This window comes from Monodon monoceros, unplaced genomic scaffold (assembly GCF_005190385.1).
Source record: "Monodon monoceros isolate NGI ecotype Baffin Bay Population unplaced genomic scaffold, NGI_Narwhal_1 Super_Scaffold_16, whole genome shotgun sequence".
Taxonomy (NCBI): domain Eukaryota; kingdom Metazoa; phylum Chordata; class Mammalia; order Artiodactyla; family Monodontidae; genus Monodon; species Monodon monoceros.
The window spans coordinates 15557159-15573503 of NW_021703772.1; the positions used below are offsets into that span (position 1 = coordinate 15557159).

Consider the following 16345-nt stretch of genomic DNA (forward strand, 5'->3'; position numbering starts at 1 on the left):
TGTGTGTGTGTGTGTGTGTGTGTGTGTGTGTGTGTGTGTGTGTGTGTTCCTACAGAGCAATCAGGCCCCTCATTTTAGTTAATGCATGTGGTTGATTTAGTGATGTTTGATGCCTGCCTGGTTTTAATATTAATCTTTATTCCGACACCTACGATCATAGCTTTTAGGTACCAGATTACTTTATTCTTGCACATGGAAATGATGGAGAGTGACAGTGGCACAGTACTCACTTTCTGACACCAGCTGGCTCTTGTGCTGACTTAGAATGTGGCCACTGTCTTGTCCTGGCCTTGTTTAATGATTTTTTTGTGTATGCTTAGCTTCCTTTCCAGGCTTTATTCATTTATTCAGAAAATAATTGTTGAGGGTTTAGTCTGTGCAGGCTGTATGCTGGCTTTGACCTCTAGTGGAGTGCTTTGAACATAGTGGGTGCTAAGAAATGTTACATGGCAAGAACAGTTATTTCTCTATGTATGTTCAGTCCAAAGTTTAACTCAGAATGTACTTCCCATGAGTTACAGTACTGTTGATGGCTAGAAACTTTAGTTAACTGACTTCTAAAAATAATTTATTTCAGTTGCTTGACTACAATTCTTAAATATGAAAACTTTTGAAAATGAAAACATCTGTGTATCATATCAAAAACATTTCAAGAATGCACATCTTTGACTATACTAAGAATATATTCATACATAAGCTTGCCCTTATATTGTTTATTTTCATCTAAATCCTTTAGAGATTTAGAGATCTCATCTAAATCCTTTAGAGAGTTAGAGATTTCTACTGTATAGTAGAGAGGGCATGGATTTTAGAGTTAGACAGTCCTGGTCAAATCCTGGTTTTGTAACTTACTAGCTGTGTAATTAATCACAGTTCTCTCCAGGCAGTTAGCTTGACTTTGGGCAAAACCTTTCTGAACTTTTGTTTCCCCGTCTTATTTTCCCTATCCACTTTATAGATACAATAAAACCTAGCTTACATGAGTATCTTGAGAATTAAGATGACAGATAGGTTGATAGAAAGATACTAAGTTCTGGATACTAAGTTTCCCTTTCCTTTTACCCCATTTATTGGCTAACTTTTATATTACTAGCAGTAAAGTACAGTGTTTTAAAATACTCATTTGTTTATTTGGAAGGCAAAAGGCATTCTATATTTTGTGCAAATTATAGTATGGGAATAAGTCTATGGAAGAACTTTTGCTCAATACATGCTAATATGAAGCAGCTTTTTATTTTCAGTTTGTTCTCCCAGATAGACATTAGTTTGTTCTTTCTCTTTTCCTGATTTGAAAGGCAAAACGAAGCCAACATTCATTCATTGTTTGTGTAGAGCAGTGGTCTTCTCCAGAATTTATTAAAGGGCCACAAGTGTATCTACCTGTTAAAAAGTTAAATGATCTCCACTGAATTTGAGTCTGTCTTTATATGCTATGCATATCTTTCTTTAAAAATGAGTTTTGCTAAAAATAGAACTACTGTAAGACCCAGCAGTCCCACTACTGGGCATATACCCTGAGAGTCACGTACCACAATGTTCATTGCAGCACTGTTTACAATAGCCAGGACATGGAAGCAACCTAAGTGTCCATCGACAGATGAATGGTTAAAGAAGATGTGGCACATATATACGATGGAATATTACTCAGCCATAAAAAGGAACGAAATTGAGTTATTTGTAGTGAGGTGGATGGACTTAGAGTCTGTCATACAGAGTGAAGTAAGTCAGAAAGAAAAAAACAAATACTGTATGCTGACACATATGTATGGAATCTCAAAAAAAAAAAATGGTTCTGACTAACCTACGGGCAGGACAGGAATAAAGATGCAGATGTAGAGAATGGACTTGAGGACCCAGGGAGGGGGAAGGGTAAGCTGGGACGAAGTGAGAGAGTGGCATGGACACATATGCACTCCCAAATGTAAAATAGATAGCTAGTGGGAAGCAGCCGCATAGCACAGGGAGATCAGCTCGGTGCTTTGTGACCACCTAGAGGGGTGGGATAGGGAGGGTGGTGGGAGGGAGACACAAGAGGGAGGGGATATGGGGATATATGTATATGTATAGCTGATTCACTTTGTTATACAGCAGGAACTAACAACATTGTAAAGCAATTATACTCCAATAAGGATGTTTAAAAAAAAATGAGTTTTAAATTTTTGTAACCATCACTGCGGATACAGAACAGTTCTGTTACCCCCAAAACCCACATGTCCCACGTTGTCACATTTTTTCCCCCACATCTAACCCCAGACGACCGCTATCTTGTTCTCTGTTGGTATACTTTTGCTTTTTCCAGAATGTCATATAAATGGACTTATATTGTCCACTTATATTGCCTTTTAAGACTGGCTTCTTTCATCCAGCTTCATGTCCTTGAGAGTCCTCTGAGTTATCAAGTCTCCCTTATTGCTGGGTAGTATTCCATTGTATGGGTGAACCAGTTTATCTAGTCACCTATTAGAGTTCACTTGGATTATTGCAATTATTTTAAAAAAATATTACATTGTGTAAGTTTGTCCTGATTTTCAAAGTAGAAAAAATATACTAATCAAGGAAAAATGGGAAAAAAAATATTCCTGCCCAAACAGAACCTCTATTAACATTCAGGTATATTTCTTTACATTCTTTTTCCTGTGCATGGAGTTTTTTGTCTTGTGGTTATATTTACATAGCTGTGATTCTTCATAAATTGCTTTTTTTTTCCTGTTTTAATTGTGATGTGTATATATGACATAAACAGTTTAAAAAGATTATAAAGCAAACACTAGTGTAACCATCCAAGTTAAGACCCTTCCCCATCAAAACTACCTTCCCTTTACGTAGAGCAATCACTGTCCTAACTTTTGTGACAGTCATTCGCTTCTTTGCTTCATAGTTGTCCAACCTGTGTATATTCTTCAGATGATATAGTTTAGTTTTGACTCGTTTTGAACTTTGTGGCCTCCTTTTTTGTTATATTTACTATCGTAAGCTAGCTCTATTATGATGAATCTTCATAAAGATGCCTTTTAGCTGCCTAATATTCGGCTGAGTGAGTGTGCTGTACTTTACGTAGCCATTTCCCAATTTGGGTTGTTTCTAATTTTCACTGTTGGAAATAACGCTTTGTGTAGAAGTAATATCTTTCTACATGAATCCATTCTTGTATTTAGAATTATTTCTTTTGGATAGTATTGTAAATAAAAGAGTATGAAATTTTAAGGTTCTGAAAAATGTTGCTAAATTCTTTACCAATTCGTACCACAATGAAGCCTTACTGTTCCTGGGCCAGCATTGAGGGTTTTCCACATCTCCCCCAAGTAAAAACACCTCAGGGAATTTAATGGTTGAAAAACCATCTTATCTTGTCTTTCTGAGTTGGATTGGTTCTATGTTTCCTAATTGGTTTCCTTTTTTGTTGATTTTGCTTGAGTTTATGTTTTGGGGTAAATCAGCTTCTTAAGTGATGGTCAGTGTAGCCTTGTGACCAGTTCTTTTATTTTTTTTCAGATGTAGGTGCAAGAAACTACAGGCATCTCTGTGCTGTTTATTACAACAAGAATCCTGGGTTTGAGATAATCCATGGGCTTCTGGACAGAATCATGCAGCTACTTGATGTGCCTCCTGGCGAAAAGAAGGGAGGATATGTGATCAAAGCATCAGAAGGTGAGACAGATCAGCTGAGTCAAGAGTCAATGATCCCATAATGAAGAGGCGAAGCCCTATTTGTGATAAAGTGTTTTTGGTTTTGATTTAGGGGGGAGGTGGGAGATAGAGCTTCATATCAATTAATTGTCAGTATTTTCTAGAAATATCCTTTTTCCCTCCAGTATTTTGAGAAGATGCTTTTCAGAGCTCTTGTAGTGCCACACATTATACTTTTGTTCCAGCTGAGTGCTGGTAACCCCTAGTTACTGGCACCATCAAGTCATGGTCAACCCACAATCCAAACTGGAAGCTGAGAGAACCAGAACTCATGACTTGTGCTCAGAGCCTCCTGCCTGAAGCCTTTAAGGCAAAAGAGGAAAAAAGAGAGACATTGGAAGTTAGGCTAACTAAATTGTATATATACTCCTAAAATGCTAGTTTCTTGTTGTCTGAGGAATCCTGAAATTTTTGCTTTTCATATCCCTATAGCTTGAATCAGTATTAGATAAGAGATCCACAGACAACTTGAAAGAAACATTTTACCACTTTATTTCCACTGTTTACCTGACAATTTTATAACTTTATCTGGCATCTTAAATTTCTATTGGAACATTCACTTTTTTCAAAGTGTTATTTAGCAGTACTTATACTGGTGTGAGGTTTGGGGGGACATATTTTTGTTTTCCCCTAGTTGTATTTTTCTTAGTCCTCAGAGATGGTTTTTTATTATTGTTTCAATTTTTTTTTTTAATTTGGAAAGTTCTTTGAAAATGCAGTAACCCTAAATATATGGCCTTTTTAGGTTGAAGATTTGTGGAGTTATCTTTTTTTTTATAAAATTGAAAGATTAAAATATTGCAGGGAGTTATTTTCTACCGCATCTCTCATTAGTAATCATTCAGTGAAGATATGTGTGATGCTTATAGAATTTTAGAGTGTTGGAACTGGGTCTTAGAGTTCATCAAGTCCACTTCCCTGATTTGACAAGTGAAGAAGCCAAGGATAGGCAAGCCAAGTGAGCTGGGCTGGGTCACACATGGGGACCCCAGGGCGCCTGCCTCCCACTGTTCTTTCCACAAGACCAAGTTGCCTGTCTTTATAGTGGCTTTACATTACTCATTCACCAGTTGACTATTCTAGAATTTCTGCTTTAAGATCTGGTCATCCAAGTTAATGGCAGCCTGAAAGCTGATGTGACACATTTTTTTTAACCTCCTATACAGAGTCTTTTCTCAGAAATTTTACTTCATATAGAGATTAGCTGAATAAAAATCTGTTTCCTGAAACAGATTATGTCATATATATGAGATATAATTTTTTTTCTTACTTGAAAGGTTGCAGAGAGCTGAAATGGTAAATTGGAGCATAATTTGTTGTGGATATGATACTTTTATATGTAACTTTTATATTAATGATGTTTCTAGAAGCCATAAACCAGTGTCTTAATATAATGACTCTCCTGCCTCAGTAAGTTCCTTAGACATATTTCTCAGAAGCCTCTAAGTTCCCCTGTCATGAGACAGGCTTCAAGAAGACAGAATAAGTAGGACACAGATCCTGCTGTCAAGGAACCTACAGGGGGAATGACCACTGCATACCAGCTTTCACAATAAGCTGCTACGGCGAGTGCCTTGAAGTTTCCAAAGAGGGAGATGGTGTGGTTTCTTAAGAGCATATGGGAAAGCGTTAGTGAGTTTCTGGAAAGTGACATAGGCCTTCGAAGGAATAGGTGGGAGACAGGGGAAGCAAGGCAGACCACCAGAGCAAAGGCAAAAAATGATGGGAAACATAGCCTAGTGCAGTTTGGTTTGACTACAGGGTGAGGAAGAAGCTTGGGACTACATTTAGAGTCCTGAGTGCTAGAATAAGGAGTTGTAGCTAATTAGCTGGAAAATATTGAAGCTGCTGCTGCTTTTTTTTTTCCCTTAAGTGAGTGATGTGATTAGATCTGTACTTTGAAGGAATTAATCTGGCAGCATTATGTAGGTTGGGCGGCATGGAGAGTAGAGGGGAAGAGAATGGTTGAAAGGTGTTATAGTGAGAATAAGGGCTTGACTTTGAATGTTGGCCAAGGCTATACCGAGGAGAAGACTGATTTAAGAAACTTTATGAAGGTAGAAGCTACAGCATTCAGCATTTGGAAAAGTTCCACTTGGAACCTTTTGTGCCACTCGGAACCTTTTATGATACAGCTCATATGTGTTGATCTTTTTTTTAAGTTCTGTTTTCATCATTCTAAACCTATGATATTATAATTTTAATCCTTTTATATTTTAGCACCAAAACAATATAATACTTAGTACTTAATTTCCCTAATATGTAAATGTCTTATCATTTTGGCTTGGAGTGTGTGTGTGGGTGTGTGTGTCTGTGTGTGTGTGTGGGGGTGTGTGTGGGTGTGTGTGTGTGTTTTCAAATTAGAAAATACATTCATAAACTGTAACCACTTACGATGTGGTTGTAGGTCTTCATGTTCAGTTTTTTAGGCCAAATTGTTACTGGTGTTTGATTTTGTATGAGGACAGGGGCCATCTTGTGTTTACTTTTGAATTTACTTTGGCTCTCATAATAGAATATTGTAATGTTATATTTTAATTACCTGTTTTGATTACATAATGACAAATATGATTACCTTTTTTTAAATGGTTAAAGAAACCAAGACCTAAAGAAGTGGCTTGTCAAAATAAGTCAGCAGTAAAGTTGGTATAAGTTCTTCATCTAAAATTTAATAGATATATAATATATATATATATATATATATATATATCTCCTAAGTAAATCCCTACACAGGAATTTGGTTGCTGGGGCGTGTTTAGCTACATCGTTTCCTCAGATTTATTGTTATTTTGCATGTTTTATTTGTTATTTTGCATAAAGCTTTTTCTGCTTCAAGAAAAGGTCTTCAGAGTATCAAAAAAGTCAAGAAGAAACAGATTAAGAGCTACCATTTCCTGCCATTCTTAATTACTGAGTTGTCTTCTATTACTCTGGCATATGGTTTACCTTTTAATAGTTAAAAGTCCGTGGTGGCTTTGCCATTATAATTGAGCTAAGTCTGTTCACCAGAGAGTCTTGCTAATGTCAGTTCATTGGCAGATATACCTAATCTCTCTCTGTCCTTTCTAATGAACACCACTGACTTCCTTTTGTGCCGCTTTGTTTGGTGGTAGAGAGTGGAACAGAACTTGATTCCCTTTTGAGAAACTTGGCCCTGTCCACTGTGAGAGAAACCTGGAAACTCATCTCATTGATCATCACATTGATCTCAGGGAGTTCTGTTGACATTGGCATGTAACCTGGCTTCTCACGCAGACAGCAGCCCTCTGCAGCCTGTGGATCTCTGAGAAGCACTCCCAAGTCCTGTGACTGCAGCCACAATTAGAAGCCATGGTCACTGAGTCTCACACCCTTGCAATTAAGAACACAGGGTGAGCTAGAATGCCAAACAGCTAATAGAATAAGGGCAGTCGTTGAGTAGAAAAAAGAAAGAAGAACCTTTAACTTTTTAACAGACTGTAGAGCGTTTTGAGCACTTGGAACAACTCATCATGTTTTAGTGGCATTTGATCGGATCATTACAGCATATGTATGCGCTTTTTTTCAGACTTCTTTCCCTTTGTTTTTGTGGTTTGTTGCAAACTAAATTATGTATGTTAAAATGCATTTATCCTTTTCAAAACCACTTCTGGGCAAGGAAAATTTGCAACATTTTTGTGTTTAGAACAGTTATGTGGTTCCTGGGCAAATCAGTGGCGAAAATAATTTCTTAGGGAAGGTAGTAGGCTTTGTGTGCGATTGGCTGCACTGACTTGAGTGTGTATTTTTTCCCCTTGAATTTGTTACTATTTCAGTTTTGTTTATTCACAAATCTATGGAAAATGTCAGTTTAACCTGAGACAAGATTCCTGATGGAAAAACAGAAGTTTTAGTACTTTTAGTTTTGACAATTCTAATTTTCATGCTGCTCAGAATTCATTTTGTGAAATGAAAAATAACCTTGTAAGTAATAGGCACATTTAATCCTGCACCATATGTACCCACAGAGGTTACTTAGATACCTTCTGTTACAGCATCACCTAATGATCATTGACTTGACCTGTAGGTCATGACCTTTTTCCTCTTTCAGGACACCTGTGAAAGATTTCAGATGCTAAAAAGTACGGGTGAAATTGTGATGTCTCCCCAGGCTTCACACTGGTGTTTAGTGTAACATGAGCTTGGAAATATATGAGAAGAATATGTATTGAACAGCTTGCTGGAGTAAAGGAGCCATTTATGGTCTGATTTACACAAAAAGTCTAGGCTGGAAAAAAGGGGGATCTGTATAGTGTCTCCACATTTTTAGTTACCATCAGCAAAGACATGACTCTGTTAAGGCACCACATTGAAAAGAAAAAAAGTTTGGAAGTTAATAAGCTTCTGACCTTATTACTCTGTAAAAAATGTCCTTAATCCTCTGATTCTCTGGTTTTTTTCAGTGTTTGAGGCAAGCTTTCAAATACTACAATTTTTGTTACCGTCTTTGAAGGCTTTATTAAGAGCAATATTAAACACATGTGCAGTGATCACCACACGTCAAAACAGCGGGATGACATGGGGCCACAGTGCCCATTAAAGCCTCAGCAGCTATCATGATTCGCGTAGCCCTGTGTTGTTCTCGAGTGTGTTTTATTTCCTTGCCTCACTCTCTCTTATATGTATGAGGCAAAGTGCTCTCCACTCTTGCTCACCACCTCGTGCTTTTGATGTGCCTTGGTACCCACTTGACGTTTCAGTACTCAGTGTTGGAGTGTGTGTTCCACAGCACGTCCCACTTGAATGACTTAGCTCACTTTCCCATCTGATAGGTCTTGTAACACAATATTTCTCAACTTCTTTTTTTTTTTTGCGGTACGTGGGCCTCTCACTGTTGTGGCCTCTTCCGTTGCGGAGCACAGGCTCCGGACGCGCAGGCTCAGCGGCCATGGCTCACGGGCCCAGCTGCTCCGCGGCATGTGGGATCTTCCCGGACCGGGGCACGAACCCGCGTCCCCTGCATCGGCAGGCGGACTCTCAACCCCTGCGCCACCAGGGAAGCCCCTCAACTTCTTTTTATTATCTCTCCCTTAAGGAACGTTTTAGACTTTTTTCCTAATTGCCCCTCCATAAAATGTTAATACCACTGGTATACTGCATATTTATTATGTACTATATGTATAGCTTTGCTTTATACATAAAAAGTATAAACCTTATTTTTAAAATTCAATTCAGGGTTAAGAATAAGTAAACATTTTTAAGTTAAGAGTTAAATTAGGGAGTTCTGGTGGCCTAGTGGTTAGGATTCCAGACTTTCACTGCTGTGGCCCAAGTTCAGTCCCTGGTCGAGGAACTGAGATCCTACAAGCCTAGTGGTGCAGACAGAAAAAAAAAAGAGAGAGTTAAATCAAAAAACTACTAACATTTAACTTTGTATCTCCTGCATAGCTTTTAATGTTATATACTTATATAAATTGTAGTGCATCATTATATATGCCAATTGGCAATTTAAATATATAACTGTAACCAAAAATTTTTAAAAACCATTCAAAACCCACTTTTCCAGCAAAAGTAAAACAATTGAAAAATTAATTTCTTAAAAAGTCATTTTTAGTGAATTTAACTTTTCCTTGATAAGAGAAGATAACTTTTAATTAGCTGGTAGTCAGATATTGCTGATGATTTTTCTTTCCAGCACTTGATGTAGTTAATGATGTGTTGAATAATAACTTTTTAAATTAGAAACTTTCTATTTAGTTCTCAAAGCCTGAACTATGCAGGGAAGCTCTCAAGAGCACACATAAACAGAGTCCACAAGGCAGCCAGTGGTGATTCCTGGCACATGCAGGTCACTCTTAACATGACCTTGCAATTGAGCGCTTGATACAAAGTCTTCCAGTCACGGGATCAGAGCTATCTGTCGCCATAGTTGTGGAGCACTGATCTTGCATACATTTGCTATGTTTTCCATTTCAGTGCTGCTCCTGTGAAGCCCAAGACAACCCAGTGAGACGAACTGAACACTAAGGAGTACAGTTTTGTTAAGTAGGGTTCATCTTTGGAGGGCTCCAAACCACTGTAATATAAGATTTTTTTCATACCCCCTCTCCCCAGCCAAGAACCAGTTTTCATTCCGCTTTGAGAATGCGTGCTGTGACTTAATGCATACTTAGGAGTTGTTTCAATTTAACTGTATGTGCTGGGCAAAAGAGAGAGAGAGAGAAAGGTATTTTTATTTAACACCTTGTACTCCCTTTTTTTCCTGCTTCCAAACTAGACGTTGGCTTCCACTATTCTACAGAAAAGGCTATGGCTCAAATAAAAAGAGATGCAAAAGAAGTTCATTTCCAGTTTCAAGGACCCAAATCCTGAAAGTTGAGAGGATTTTTAGGGTGATTTGTACTGCTCAGGTTTTTTTCCCCCGATTCTTTTCCATTATAGTTTATTACAAGATACTGAATATAGTTCCCCATGCTATACAGTTAATCCTTGTTGTTTGTCTATTTTATATATGGTAGCACTCATCTCTTTATTTATTTATTTATTTATTTGTGGTATGCGGGCCTCTCACTGTTGTGGCCTCTCCCGTTGCGGAGCACAGGCTCCAGACGCGCACAGGCTCCGGACACGCAGGCTCAGCGGCCACGGCTCACGGGCCCAGCCGCTCCACGGCATGTGGGATCTTCCCGGACCGGGGCACGAACCTGCATCCCCCGCATCAGCAGGCAGACTTTCAACCACTGTGCCACCAGGGAAGCCCTTGCCTCCTTTATTAAAGATTAATTGACTGTAGGTGTGCGAGTTTATTTCTGGGGTCTCTGTGCTGTTCCATTGATCCATATGTCTGTTTTTGTGCCAGCACCACGCTGTTTTATTTACTGTAGCTTTGTGTTATTGTCTGAATGCACTACTCAGTTCTGATCTTACATATGTAAGTTTGGTTTTTCTCAGGGAGGAGCAGCTTTGCACGTTGGCAGCACCCTGGTTTTGGCACACTGGTGCGCTGCACCGACCACCCTCCTCTGAATTTCTAGAGAATGATGTGTTCTGGTACACTAAATATTAACCCTCTAAACATTCAATTCAGCTTTAATCCAGAAGGATTAAAAGTATGGATGGGTGGAGAGAAAAAGAGGTACACATATTGAATACATTTCTAGGTAGGGTTGATAAATCAGTGCTTCTGTCTGAAAAATGTGCTTTTCCCTTGAGGTATTCACATTTAGTATTTCCTTTTCTTTAAAGGTGTAGGACGAGGGCAATAATTTTTACCCCCTCCCCTTTTTTTTGAGAATTGATGGAAGCAACTCCTATAATGTAAACCCCATTTTATTAACTTTAAAATTTTGAAACAGTTACAAGCTTATTAAAACAGGTGCAGGACAAAAAACTTGCCTGAACTGTTTGAGAATAAATTGCCAACCTGTACCCCTTAATACATTAGTGTGTATTTCTTACAAACAAGGACATTGTCCTACATAACCAAAATATAATCGTCAAAACCAGGAAGATATTATTCACGTTAATGTTGACCCCATCTAATCCTTTTACCCTGGGTGAGTTTTATCAGTTACCCTTTATATCAAAGAATCACTTATTGCATTTAGCTGTCATGTCTCATTAGCCTCCTTCTGGAAAATTCTAGAATAGTCTCTCCTTGACTTTCATGACCCTAACACTTTTGGAGATTATAGGCCAGTTATTTTGTAGTGTGTTCCTCAATTTGGGGTTTTCTAGATTCAAGTTAGGCAGCTTTGGAGGAATGTTGCAGAAGTAACGCTCTCTTCTCAATGCATCCTATCAGTGGCACCCGATTTCCACTTATAGCTGAATAATGTTCACTTAATCACCTGATCAGACTAGTGTCTGCTAGGCTTCTTTACTGTCAAGTTACTCCTTTCTCCATTATCATCAATAAACATTTTGTGGGGAGGAACTTTGAAATTATGTAAATGTTCTGTTCCTAATCAGTCCTCCTATTTGTTTATATATCTTAGTATGGATTCATTATTTCCTGTTTTATTCAGTGTATCTTCATCCATTATTCTGATTCTCACGTTGTCTTCACTTTGGCCAGTGGGAGTCCCTTCAAGCTGGCTTCTGTATCCTTTTAACATGTTCCTATTATTCTTTATTATTATTAGCACTCTCTTGCTTTGGGCACAAGAAGATATTCAAGGCTTATCTTGATCTTTCCATTGTCCCATTTCTCCATCCTGGTTCCTTTTAGTGGGGAATGGTGTCTACAAGTCCAGATGTAGGGTTCTAGTTGCACACAGACACATACATATACTAACTTACTCCTATATCTATACATATTTTAAAGACCGTAAGCCCACAGCAATACCTCCATTCCAGTCCAACACCTTAGGGTTCATTCCAGTTTTCTCCCCTTCTGTATTTGTACCTCACTCCTCCAACAGTGAGAAACCTGGTTCCCATGATCCATAATTTATTCACTTACTTGCTCATTGCTCCTGTTGGTAACTAAACTCCATCTTGTCCCCTGTGTGTCTGCCCTGCCCATCACTCACTCTCAGGCCCTGACTGCCCTCTCGGGGCTGTTCCCCTCTCACCTGTGCATGCCCTCCCTGCCCCCTTTAGCTCTGACACCCAGTGCCCACACTTGAGTGAGAGGATTTCTTCCTTCCTCAGCCCCTTTAGGGCTGGATTATTCTGGAAGGGAAGGAGAAGACTTTAAGGCTTGAGAAGCTTTTATTGGTAGGGAAGTTCTTAATAAAATGAAAGGGAGAAAATAGTTGTATATGGTGATGCTTTTTTGGATGTGGGTGATAATACAGGAAATATATTTCTGGGCTCATCTTATATAGTTTCTGCCTCAGACCTGGAATCAACTATATTGCCAAGTGGCCCTGGTTCCTTTTAGTGAGAAATCAAATTTAGATCACAATCTAGGTGCTAAGGTTGCTCATTGCTACTGAGTGAGTCATTGTTTCTAGGACTTTTTAGTACGCAGAGGAAAACCTTTTAAAAAAAATTTTTTTTTTTTTAAAGAAAAAGCCTTGAGTTCATATGGGTAGTTCCAATTTATATTCAGGATTAGAGGATTTTTACTTAATACGTTTGTCTTTATAGTTAGCTCTTTTTCTTTACATTGAAAATCTTGGTTCCTAATGAATTTACATTATTACCTATTTATCCATCTTTGTAGATGCCTTAAATAACTAATGCTTGCACTGATTTTTAAAAATATATTAATTCACAGTCTGCTTTGTTTAAAGATTAGAAATGCATATTTTACTGTGGACTTTGGGGCAGTGGGGAGGCAGAACCTTAATCGAACACCATTAGGTATCTGTCTTCTCTGGAGTTTCTTTCATCTGCCAGCACATCTCTTCCCTCCCCGTTATGCTGCCTTTAGAGAGACAGTCTTCAGTATATTACAACATTGCAGGAATCCCACAGATTGACATTCATTTAAAGCATTCCTGCTACTTTTACATAAATGATAGGCAGACCATCGGACTTCACTGAGGTCCCAGTTGTGGTTTTGATCTTGATGGATTATTTTGCTTTACATTAGTGTTCAATAGCTTGGCCTAATCTCCACCTGCTTGAGAAAGAAATGCCAATAGTCACTTGGGTGACGTGGGCAACCCATCCCCCTCCTGGAAATACCTCTGAGCACCTGCTGGCCCTGGTGGGTCGTGGGTCAGGAACGTTGTCTTCCTGCCGAGGGTTCTTCTAGGCCAAATAGGCCACATACAAGGCCGGCAGCTCTCCTTCAGACACCAGCCCTCCACACTTGCATCCTTGCAGCCTTGCGTCTTAGTTGTTCCTTCTTCCACTCCTCCCTCTTCAGGACCCTGTACTCTCATTGTTCCCATTTTGCCCTTTTTAAAAAAATTTTCTTTTCAGGAAAGCATCTGACTTGAAGTTCAGTTGATACATATCAGTGTGAACTTAAGAGATGCTTTAATTTTTGGCATTCTTTCTCATTGTGAAAGGAGAAAAATTTGGTCCCTTTATGAAAATGTCAGGTTATTAGCTTTAAAAAGGGTGGGGCAAATTTAGTGGAATAGAAAAACCTCTCCATCTTCTGAAACCACACCCAGTTGACAGCCACACACACACACTTCCTTATGTGAAAAGAGCATGTTTGGAAGAGGTGAAAGAAGAAACGTGGGAAACAGCAACATGGCCCAGTATGTTAGCAAATAGGCAGACATTAATTACCTGCCTTTCTTTAAACAATAAACCGTGTGACTGTAGTTACAATAATTTTATTTCTTTTGAATGATGTTGAAGCCAGCCCATAAAGAGTAAACAGTTGAGCAGAAATATCAGATTAAATGCCTTGCTCTAAATGTCTCCAGAACTTCCTGTTGTCTGTTCTGTGAGACCTGTTTTGATGTGTCCAGTATTCATCAGTAGCTGTTAAGTATTTTATCAGTGTTGTTTTCGCAGCCACTACGCTTTGACACTCTTCTTCCAGAAGAGAAGGGTTTCTGCTTATTCTCTTAATCCCTAAAGGCCCCTAGCTTGTTTGTGAATTGCATTCTCTGAACAAAGATCTCCTCTTGGAATTATTTTCCTGAGCTGCTTTGATGCTTTTTTTTTTTTTTCCCCCACCAGTGGAACTGAAAAAAAAGGTAGTAAGTAGTTGGTACTATGCAAGGGAAAATTTTTTAAAAATCAGTGTTGTACAAAATAAGATCAGTATAATCTTATATTAAGTTTGTGGTTTGTTGGTACTACCATTGCTAGAAGTCCACTGCTTAACATTTTGATATGTAATTGAACTATACAGTAATTGGCATTGTTTTACTTGTGTGGTACTACCTTTGGCAAAAGGAAGAAACCAAAAAAGAGCAACAAGTAACATATATGTTACAGGAGCCCTATTTATAACAGTGGATAATTGGAAACAACTCCAACATAAAATACTTCAAGAACAATTTGGCAGACTACTACATATAAATATAATGTCATATGATAAACGTGAATTATAAACTAAGTTGAAAAAGCAGATGTTAAGATGGTACAGACTCTAATTAAAATGATAGGGAGGGGCTTCCCTGGTGGCGTAGTGGTTGGGAGTCCGCCTGCCGATGAAGGGGACGCGGGTTTGTTCCCTGGTCCGGGAGGATCCCACATGCCGCAGAGTGGCTGGGCCCGTGAGCCATGGCCGCTGAGCCTGCACGTCCGGAGCCTGTGCTCCGCAACGGGAGAGGCCACGGCGGTGAGAGGCCTGCGTACCACAAAAAAAAAAAAAAAAAAAAGGGAAGAATACATTTTGTTGAGCCCTAAGAGGCATGATCAACTGTGATATAGTAACCGTAACTCTTGTGTGTTGGGTCAGGTCCTTCTGTTGTGTTAGCCCATGTGATTTAGGACTTAATCCCTTTATGCCAGTTTCTTCATCTGTAAAATGGGAATGATAATGTCTGTCCTGTCTGTACCACAGGGTTGTTGGGAGAGGCAGATATAAGAAGTTGGGACAGCATTTTGGAATGGGTGATCACTCTCCAGAGTACCCTCTGGGTAGATAGTAGGTCTGCCCTTCAGAAAATCAGCATTATATAAAAGAGTCACAGACTGGGGTTCAATCAGGAACTGGGTTCTCAGCTCTGCTGTTACCTGGCTGTATGGTTTTCTTAACCTCTTTGGTATCCATTTTCTCATATTAGAAATAAAGGCATGGACAAAATCACTGCCAGGGTCATTTCTAGTTTTAAGATTCTGCAGGAGTTTAAATGGTTCAGGAGCAGTCTCTGCCGCAGGGTCTAATGTAGCAGCTCTTTTTCTTCGCCGTTTTAGATGGTGTCACTGTGGTGCTTATTTATCTGTTTAAATTATTCCAGTCTTGTTTCAGGAATCTGGAACTTATTCTTTAAGGATGCCTGTGTTATATGGGATTTTTTAAAAATGTAGTTCTGTCTTCCCTGGAAAGCTCTAGGTTTTGTCTATATCATGGTGTGTTAACAATATTGTAGAGCATACTTGGTTATGCCCTAAGGCTAGAGGTTGTCAGTCTTTTTTTTGACCAAAAGTTTGAAAACACTATTCCCTAGGCCTTCTGTGCCTTGGGGCCACACACAGAGGTGCTCACTCTCTGGCCTATGCTATTGCTTGCCTCGGGCAAGTCCCCTAATCTCCTTGTGCTTCACTTTTTCCATCTGTAACTTGCCTGTCCTTGGGGCTTGGCCAGGGCTGCACTGGGACCAAGTCACTCTCTTTACTGGGGATGGAAGGAGATGAGTAGAAAGCAGCGTACTTTGTTTTCACAATCTCATTATTCTCTTTTTCTTCTACACTCCCTACTTGTCTGCTGAAGTTTAATTCTGAAACTACAGCATATCTATGATAATGACATGTTTGAGGTTATGTTTATTCCGTGCTGGCCAAAGGTCTCAATTGAGTAGGTTAACTAATTGTGAAATTACAGATGCAGTCTCAAACACTCCACATTTCCATTCTTTGCTTTAATTAGCCCTAGAACAGTCTCTCTATTGTTGTTGTTTTATTATTTTACTATAACTGTGGAGAAAGTATTGATAATACATTGCTCATATTTGGTTGGAGAAATTGTCCTTTAAAGGTTTTTATCAGATGAAAGACTGGGAAAGACCCATTTTATTGACCCAGGAAGGCAGGATGATGATCCATACATTTTATTTTTGAGTTGTTATTCTGTATATGTCCTATGAACATTTAAGAAATGTGAAAATTTGGGAGG

General features: G+C 38.9%; 1 protein-coding gene across 2 annotated transcripts in view; it reads left to right on the forward strand.

Annotated features, from left to right (window-relative positions):
* Positions 1-16345, forward strand: part of FARSB (phenylalanyl-tRNA synthetase subunit beta) — a 66062-nt gene that overhangs the window by 41628 nt on the left and 8089 nt on the right. For both annotated transcript variants that reach the window (XM_029225354.1, XM_029225355.1), the window contains one exon: positions 3493-3648. In XM_029225354.1, the coding sequence (XP_029081187.1) occupies positions 3493-3648 (156 nt within the window). The remainder of the gene's footprint in view (positions 1-3492; positions 3649-16345) is intronic.